Source organism: Engraulis encrasicolus, chromosome 11 (assembly GCF_034702125.1).
Source record: "Engraulis encrasicolus isolate BLACKSEA-1 chromosome 11, IST_EnEncr_1.0, whole genome shotgun sequence".
NCBI classification, from domain to species: domain Eukaryota; kingdom Metazoa; phylum Chordata; class Actinopteri; order Clupeiformes; family Engraulidae; genus Engraulis; species Engraulis encrasicolus.
Window position 1 is genome coordinate 36,584,205 of NC_085867.1, and position 9,016 is coordinate 36,593,220.

At 42.4% G+C, this 9,016-nt stretch overlaps 1 protein-coding gene across 2 annotated transcripts in view; it reads right to left on the reverse strand.

The window, feature by feature from the left end:
- Positions 1-2,451: 2,451 nt before the first annotated feature.
- Positions 2,452-9,016, reverse strand: part of LOC134458303 (E3 ubiquitin-protein ligase MARCHF3-like) — a 58,525-nt gene continuing 51,960 nt past the window's right edge. For both annotated transcript variants that reach the window (XM_063210532.1, XM_063210533.1), the window contains exon 5: positions 2,452-6,095. In XM_063210532.1, coding sequence (XP_063066602.1) covers positions 5,937-6,095 — 159 coding nt within the window. In that variant the 3' untranslated portion in view covers positions 2,452-5,936. The remainder of the gene's footprint in view (positions 6,096-9,016) is intronic.

The window sequence follows — 9,016 nt, forward strand, 5'->3', positions numbered from 1 at the left end:
TATTTGTGGAATTGGGGTTGACCTAATAGGCCTTCTCTTGAGTTACAGCAGATACCCTCTGATTCCTACATTACAGTTGGGACTGAAGAACTCTGGCACTGTAACTGTCAAAATGTCTTTAAGCCACAAAAAGGCGTTAAGTTGCCTTAAACTAAAATCTTTTGACAACCAAACCAAATGCGGCAATGAAGCACTATCTGCGTTTCTGTCTACCATCTTTGGGATAGTGTGCTGCATCTGCAAACACATAACTACAGATGTAACGCACTACCAGAGTAAACTCTTTGTTTGTGGACTGCGTACTGAAAAACTATTAAACAGGGTCAGTGCAAGATGAACACCTATTTCAAACCAATTTCAAGGGAAGGAATGATTGTTTCGTATATCTGAAAACCTGTAGGCTGTATGATAGTCATTACTTAAAAACATGGCATACTTGGCAGTAATAAAAAATGTGCTGTTAAGTGGGTGTAATATTTAGGATAAATGTAATATATTGGTAAAAACAGGTCACATTCAATGCTTCTTATTTTTTACTTCCCACATGACACGGATCAAGAGGCCGCATTTGGCCTAAGGGTCCTTGGTCTGCCCACCCCTGCACTAGACTATATGATGAATGTGTAAGTCATGTTCCCAACTTGCAAAGCGGGAAGATGACCGTGTCCAGTTTCACCTGCCGGTCATCAAACCAGCATGCCATTCCTCAGATGCATTGCACACATACACACACTGCTGTTTACTTGGATGCCAGACACTAGGTTATGACTAAGGCATGTGCCAAACTGGCAAAGCTTTAACCTGCCGCCGGTCATCAAACAACAAAGGCCATTCCTCACACACACACACACACACACACACACACACACACACACACACACACAGGGCCATTGATGAGAGACCCTACCACAGTCCCATCAGCTAGCTCTCGTTTAAATATTTACCTGACAAATCCCAGAGAAGAGGTTGTGTTGTGGAAAGGTCGATGTTGACGCCACATGTCGACTATGACGGGCATGTGGAATATCCCGTGTGAGTGCGATGCATCCGATCCAGGGCCGCCGCATACAGCTTTGGCTGGGCCCAGGGCACAGTCATCTGAGAAGGTCCCCCCACTCAATACATACCATTTTATGAGGACATAATTATCGGTCCCCTCAGTCTCTCCCTGAAACCACTGGACAACTGGCCCCTTTGTCCCCCGTCGGCTTCCCTGATCAAATGAACCCAGACGACCTAACTGCCCAAACACTTCAGTCACTCACGCACGTTGTTGGCAAGGCCTGTCACAACCAGACCAGTAAACTAGGCAATATTACCTAGGGCAGTGTTTCCCAACCAGGGGTACGTGTACCACTAGGGGTACGCGAGCACACCTCAGGGGGTACGTGGAGAAATGTAATTTTAACAAATGCATAGTTACATAAGGATAGAGGAAGATATATAGAATACGAGTTATGGGATACTCATGGCACAGCGAAAAGGCATGGGGGGTACACAAGACAAGAAAGGTTGGGAAGCACTGACCTAGGGCTCCCCATCTGAAAGGCAATGGTAATGGCTGGTTATATATTGGTACTTTTAAATGATAGCAATGACAACTTTGTGAATGTGGCAGCAGCAGCAGCAAATTTCACAATTCAATGATTGCAAATTTGCTGCTGCGAAAATGTCTCTTGAGAGGGGGTAAGCCCTCGCCAATAGTTTGAAGAGAAGAAAAGGGCCCCAAATCTCTCCTTGCCTAGGGCCCCCCTCCCCCAAGTCAGCTTGGAGTGGCCCTGGTTGTTGCACCCTTGCCCTGTAAACATGAGCATGCTCAGTTGCTCCATGGGACAGACATGCAGTGCCGTCTGTCCTTCGTCCTGGGTGAAGTCAGTGAGTTAATCATTCAAACTCCCCGTAGGTTCCGCTTAATGATTTAGGAGAGCCGGCCGTCTGGCCTGTGTGGCCATGGCTAAGGTTACCATGACTCTACCCTTGACTGCAGCAGCAGCAGCAGCAGCAAGCTGTTTCACTCACTGCCAAATGTCAACAAGCTCTCTCACTCAGTAGGACATAACTGGAAATGCACAACACTACCTCTTTTTAATATATTCTAGGCTATGTATGTCAGTCATGTACTTAATATGTCTGTATGGGTGTTGTAGGTACTCCAGGTGTATGTGTACTGTTAATTGTCTATGTCCACACCTAAAGTCTATGTCTGCATGGGAAAGTAAGAAACGTAATTTCAAATTCTTTGACCAGTGCATGTAAAGAAATTGACAATAAAGCCGACTTGACTTGACAGTCTCAGTGGTCTTCCAAACTTGAATGACTTTATATTTTGTGTTTGTAATGCCAATATGTTAAATAGATATATCAGACTTTCTTTGGGTCTTCAAGGCTTTGGCTGTGTAATTTTTGTGTGTAATGCTAATATGTACAAGAGATGTGTTTGGATGTCCTCAGGCATTAGATCATTTGTTTTTTAAGGATTTACTTCAAAGGAAATTAGTCTTACTCATCTTGGTATTTTCAGAAATGGGGAACACTGTATAAATACAGCATTACGCAGTCAAAAAATAAAAGGGAAGGCAGATGAGATAAACCAGACTGATGACAAATAAAATCCAATACTATGAGGCTACAGAAATAAGGGTTTCACAATCACAAAGTCAGGCAACTTCTGTTATAAGACTTTGGGACAAATTGGACTTTACTGAAATGTTGTGGAGCTTGACAACAATCTTGGTATGACAGCCTGAAAAATAACAACAAATCCAAACTCAGACCAGAGTATTCTCAAATATTCTCAAATACTAAATTGGCCCCCAAAAAAGCATTTTGTGTTGGCATACTGTACACGTACATGGTAAGCAACAGACATCAGGTATGTCGTTATCACAGCTGTCGTCCTGGTTACCACTAGAAAACCAAGTATGAAATCATATAAAGAACGTAACAAAACAAAGGTAAAAACACAACAAACACACAGAGACTCCCCATGACACGGCAGTTGGCAGAGGCAACAAAGGAGAACACCAAGAGGAATAGTACACAAACTGTAGCCAAGAACAATACACACACATATCAACAGAAAAGGCCCTTGAATGAAAATGTATTCTACATCCAATGTTAAAAAAAATCAATCATGGTCCACAAAATAAATCCCACACTGTATTGAGTGAGTATTTGAAAACCAATATCCTTCATAGTTAAAAAAAAAAAAAAAAAAAACACCAATAAATTTAATAATAACAAATAATGCAAAAATGTTTCCCTAATAAATCAGTCCAAGTGCTTGACACAGCAAGCGGTGGGCAATTTCCAGTGCATTCTCCCCTCCTCTACATGACTTCCCAGAAGGGCTTACAATTTTTCAAAAGCATCAGTGCTTCAGTTCAGAGACACAACAGAGACTGCAGCAACCCAAACAAAACACGCTCTTGGTTTCCTCTTCTTTTACTTCACAGTTTGACATCTAAAGGACTTGTGGCGGTGAATATAAAAATAATACTTATGTGCAATACTAAATACTTCAGTGTTGTGTTCACTCGGAAACAAAGGTTTTTTCGTTTTCTTTCCCTGCGAGTGTAGGCATCATCATAACCTGGTAGGCGCTGCACCAAAAATTAAGTCTTCAGTGGGGAAGCATTGATATACTGTAAATAAATACCTTTGCAAAGTAGCATAATTTCAATGTGCTGAAGTTGCTTAACCCCTTGCCACAGAGCCTCTGTTATAACCTTATTCTCAACAAAATTGTAACGACCAAGACTTAATATGTTACCAAAGTCTCTCTGTAATATAATAGCATTGTTGTTGTGATGTTGTTAAGTGTTTTCAGCAAAGAGTGAATAAGCCCGTCGATGGGCCTATTTGCAGTAAGAGGCTACTATATATTTGCAAAATATATAATTCAAATCTGAAGTTAAATTTGTAGTTGGAAGCTATCACTAATGATCCAAATATAATCCTTAAAGAACAGCCACCAGGCAGTGTTCCCCTTGGGCAAACAAGCTAAAAATGACTCACAAATCAACAACTGACTAAAACCTTGATTTATGTTCAGAGTAAGGTTGCCAAATGTGAGGTATTTTTTTAAAAAATGTTTCACGGTGTAGCAGTACAATAATCAGCCTGAATCCTGGTATCAGTTTATGCCGTCCTTCTCATACTAGAGAACTTCACTGTGACAGTGTTTATGACTGAGCTTGGATAATGTGGTTGGGCAGCTTGTACTGATCACTTGACAGGCCAGTGACACTGTGGCCTAATGTGACATTGTGTCCTGCAGGCCAATGAGACTGTGGCCTTTTTCCACATGACATCAGACACCCATTCCATTCAATGCATTCAGAGCAGGTATAAGTTGCATCTGGTGGCATAAACATACAAAGACAACGCTGTTTTCTGCCTGCAACTGGTAGTCGTTAATATCTACTTCACTTCAAACTGGAACTTTGTTTGGCACTACTGTGAGAAAGGCTACTGATTGCTGAGTTGATTTTTTGAAGAAGTGTGCACCTCTAGCCTGGTCCTACCATAGCCTCTCGTACAGATTACACGTGAAGGGTCTCTGGACCAACCGATTACAGTTGGAAGGGGTTAACTCAAAGTTTGAAGTGTTTGCATGTGGGTTTCATCCAATCGCTAACATTTGGTTGTGCCCATAATATATCATTGCTTACCTACCTCCCTTGCCCCTCCCCCGTTCCCAGAATGGCTGTGTTGGAAACCAATTTGTGTTACCTCACCCCTGAGGACCAGACCGACATGTAACGTACAGGGAAATGACAATTAAGGTGAAGCTTACGGATGGCAAGGCCAGACTACTGCTGCTCCTCCATTTGCAACTGACGGTATACACAAATGTGGGTATGGGGTGCAAACAAACCTATATATTTCCATCCATACTAGGTTCCCCTACTGAGCAAGGCATTTAACCCAACATTGTTCCTTTGGGACTTTGCCCTGTACATTTATTTATTACACATTGGCACTGTGTAAAAGAATGCTGGATACATGTCATGTAAATCAATGCAATGTAATGCAAGGTAATGCAATGTAACAAAGACAGAAGGGTGAGAGCAGTCATCTTCTACCTCAGGACCTTACAAATACATGCCATGGCATGGACATGCCAAGTTTCCTGATAAGAAGCCAATTAATGAAACCATAAGATAACTCCGACCAAGAGACCACAAGGTGTAGACATGGACAACTACAAATTATCTTGGCATATCTCTCATCTTTGATTTCTAAAGTCATAAAGCTGGAGCGCATACAGGCATACCTACGCTAACGTGGCTTACAATGAACAACCATGTGGTTTGACATCGGAGCTTGTAGACGACTGGCTGTAGCTGTGTTCATGTGATCCGTCTCGCCAAGCAAAAGATCAAGCATCCTCAGTTGTTAACCTTGCCCCAATAAATCAAGACTGCAGAGTGCACTTTTGCACGTCTCTGACATGGTCCCTCGTGCTCATAATAAGCATTCCAAACTGACATTATTGATATTGTCTTATTTATAGTCTCATTTTTAAGGTCACAGTGGACAACTCTGGCCTTGTGAGCTCTTTAGTCTCCTTCTGAAGAGGTCCAACAGGTCAATTGGTGTCCAACTGGTCCATAAAGTCCCCAAAAGCCACACTGATGTCCTGGTGGTGACCTGACCTGGAAGCCATCTTTGTAGAGGCTGCTGAAAAGGACAATGTTCTTGAAGGTAGATTGACTACATAGTTCATCCTCCTCATCATCTTTTGCAACTGTGGTGACCTGGAAGCCATCTTTGTAGAGGCTGCTGAAAAGGACAATGTTCTTGAAGGAAGGTTGAACAGATCCATCATCAGATAAATCATCTGCGGCTCTCTCCCATGTTTCTCATGTCCATGTTCTTCATCTGCTTGGCCTCGAAGTCGAAGGGAGAGTTCACTGGCCCGTGGCACTGTGTCAGACAATCGTCTCTTTGGACGGCCGCTTGACTCTGGGCGGGCCATGCAGCGAGGGGTTGGCTAATGATTCGCTGTGGGATTTAGGCATCAGGAGAACCACTCTCTGATTGGTCTGCCGCCACTCGTTGTACAGCCGACAGTGATACCTGAGAGACACCTGTGGGAGGAGAAGAGAGGACAGGACTGAGATTCTGGTACATAGCAATGTCAAAGTCAGGCGTGTTGTCAACAACTATATGTAGAGGTCGAGCACATGATGGATTGACGGTGGATTAGTAGCAGTGGCGGCTGGTAGTCTGTCAAACAGGGGAGGCTGTTCAATTACAATATGTCCAGAACGCAAAAAAAAAAAAAAGGGGGGGGGGGGTCAATTTTGACACACATCTTACATTGGTCCTCCTGAGCCACATATGGCCTCACACACTAAAGGACTCTTGTTGAAACAAATTTGTTAATCATTATCCCCCTTGTAGCCTATTCATAGGGAAATGTTTTTTTATTATTATTATTATTATTATTGTTATTATCATCATTAGGCCTACCTCCGCCACATAATGATGTGATTGAGTTTACCTTCGATGTCTTTGTTCATTACTGGGTGCACGGCTTAAGAGGTCGCAAAATCTTTAATTATTTACCAGACATTGCCAACACAGTAGGAAACAAGGACTCGCCTATCACGGGACAGTTAACCAGTTGATCAGACACCACGAAAGCTCAAAAGAAACGGTTGTTCTTCCCTACCTTTTTCACCAAGTCAATATTAGGCAGTGCTCTGCTCTGCTCCTTGATATTCATTTTCTCCTCATAAGGACGACTGGAATTCGCCAGAATTTAATCCACAATGCTTGGCATTTTGCATAGCTTTCTTGCAAGCTAGCCCTAACGAAAAGTAGGCAAGTTAACCTCAGCTTTTGAATTGGGAGATTGAAAAGGATAAGGACTAATAATGCCACTATTAAGACTTTATTCGCAACACTAGGTTTACAAGAATATGTACACAAAACTGGAGTACACCCCGCAATAAATAGCTTCCCCACTGGTTACCACGACGAAACTTCTCAGTCAAATTAATAACATATCCGCATTTCGAAATGAAATCAACTACTGTAGCCTACTGACACGGGGTTCACCCAATCACAAGTCGGAGCTTCAGTCTCCGGTACCTCCCCCCTCCTCTCTCTTCTCCATTCACTCCCAGTGAGGCTCAGTCTCAAAATCAAAAAAATTTCACGGCAATAGCCAATGACCGTTTAGCATTTTGCCATTGGAAAAGCATACAATTCCACATGCCATTGAAGTCCATTGAGACTCGACTCGCTTGCGTTGTCATGAGCGAAAAAAAAAAACTCGTGCGAGTCTCGGGATCCTATCACAGATTGGTTTCATCTCTAAGTTGAGCACATGCATTTTCTATGAACCTGGGTTTGAAATAGCAATGTTATTAAGTTGTGTAAAGCATTAGTTTACATACGATTCTCCGTGATTTTGGACAGGAGGCTGCGCCTCCCTTGTACTCAAAGAGGAATCGCCTCTGATTAGTAGTTATTAGGTGCTAGCAAGCAGACCATGGAAACCTTGCAATGAAAAGTCACATAGCTGTAGACACTAATTCTGCAGGAAAGGTCAAATTCACCATATCTTTCTTTAGTCATACTGTATACATTAACTGAAACATATCATGCTTTTGTGACATGCTTTTGCGGTCATATCTTGTCATTTGTTACAATGTCTTTGCAACTTAAGTCTTCATATTAACTAATACAACGTTCACTGTTTAAAATCTACTGGTGCATTTCAGATATTAATATTCCCCATATAAGCATATGAATTATGCATCACAGAACAACGGCAACCAAATACTGGCCTATATTTCAAATTCCCTCCTCACAGACACACATTACAGCTCCAGCCAAGGATTTTTTAAAATATATATTTTTAAACAAACGCTTCAGAGACGCGATGTAAGCTGCCGCCCTTGGTCTGGGGATTGTGTGTCTGCATGAATCTTGGCAGTTACCATCCGAGGGGAGAAAATAACAGACAATGTGCTCCCATGTCGAAGCGGAGCCACATTTATTATATTGTTTTTCATTAGCAAGATGCGAGCGCTAAAAATATGCTAACGAGGGTGTTCATGATTCAGTCGCTGCGGTATCCATTACGGAGTCATCATAGCCAGGGAAGCAGACAACGGGGGGTGCGGGGTAGGGTGCAAAGAGGTCAGTTGTCTCGGGCCCAGTGAAGAGACATGGGCCCAGAATTGGGTGAGTGTAGAGTTACTTGGGCACAATCCCTGGTGCTGAACAAAAAAGTAATGTTTTGTGTGAAAAAAAAGTTCGCACACTCCTTTGGATTTTTTCTTCTTCAAGTTGTTTTTTTCTTTTTATTCATTCACTGGCAAGCATGATGAGCAGAATTGGGTCCCCATAACATTGAGTGATTGAGTGGGGAGGGCCCTTTCAGATGACTTTGTCCCAGGCTCGGCCAATGCTGTCAGCGGCCCTGATCCTAGCCCCAGCCTCTAGTCCTCAGACGGCCCAGACTTCACTGCATGGCATGGCATCCCTCTATAGCCTCGTCCTCCCAGACAATTTTTACCGCAGAGATAATGCAACGACATAAACTATAACTACAACAGAACAGGTTTTCTTAGCATACACAAGAGATGTAATAAAACAGCGTGAATAAAAAAACATAGTTATTGGGAATGGGTTCTGCTGGTACATCATAGATGCGTATAATAGAATGCCATAAACCATCGATATAACAAGGAACAGACACTGTAATCGAATTGGTTTTCATTATCTATGTTGTTTATAGTTTGTGCATGGTATCATTACACTTCAAATATATCAACCAATAGTGAACACACACACAAAGACAAAACAATTGAGGACACACTCAGACCAAAAAGCAGGATAACGATGAGAGAAAACCATTCCAGTGTTTTAGTTGTTCTTGTTGAGTTTCTTTTTATGAGTTTCGGATGTTTGGTGATTCAGATCCGTTATGCCTGGTTGGACTGAGTCCTCAGGTGACCTTTGTCTTACTGCTTTATACTGTTTTATTCCCCCC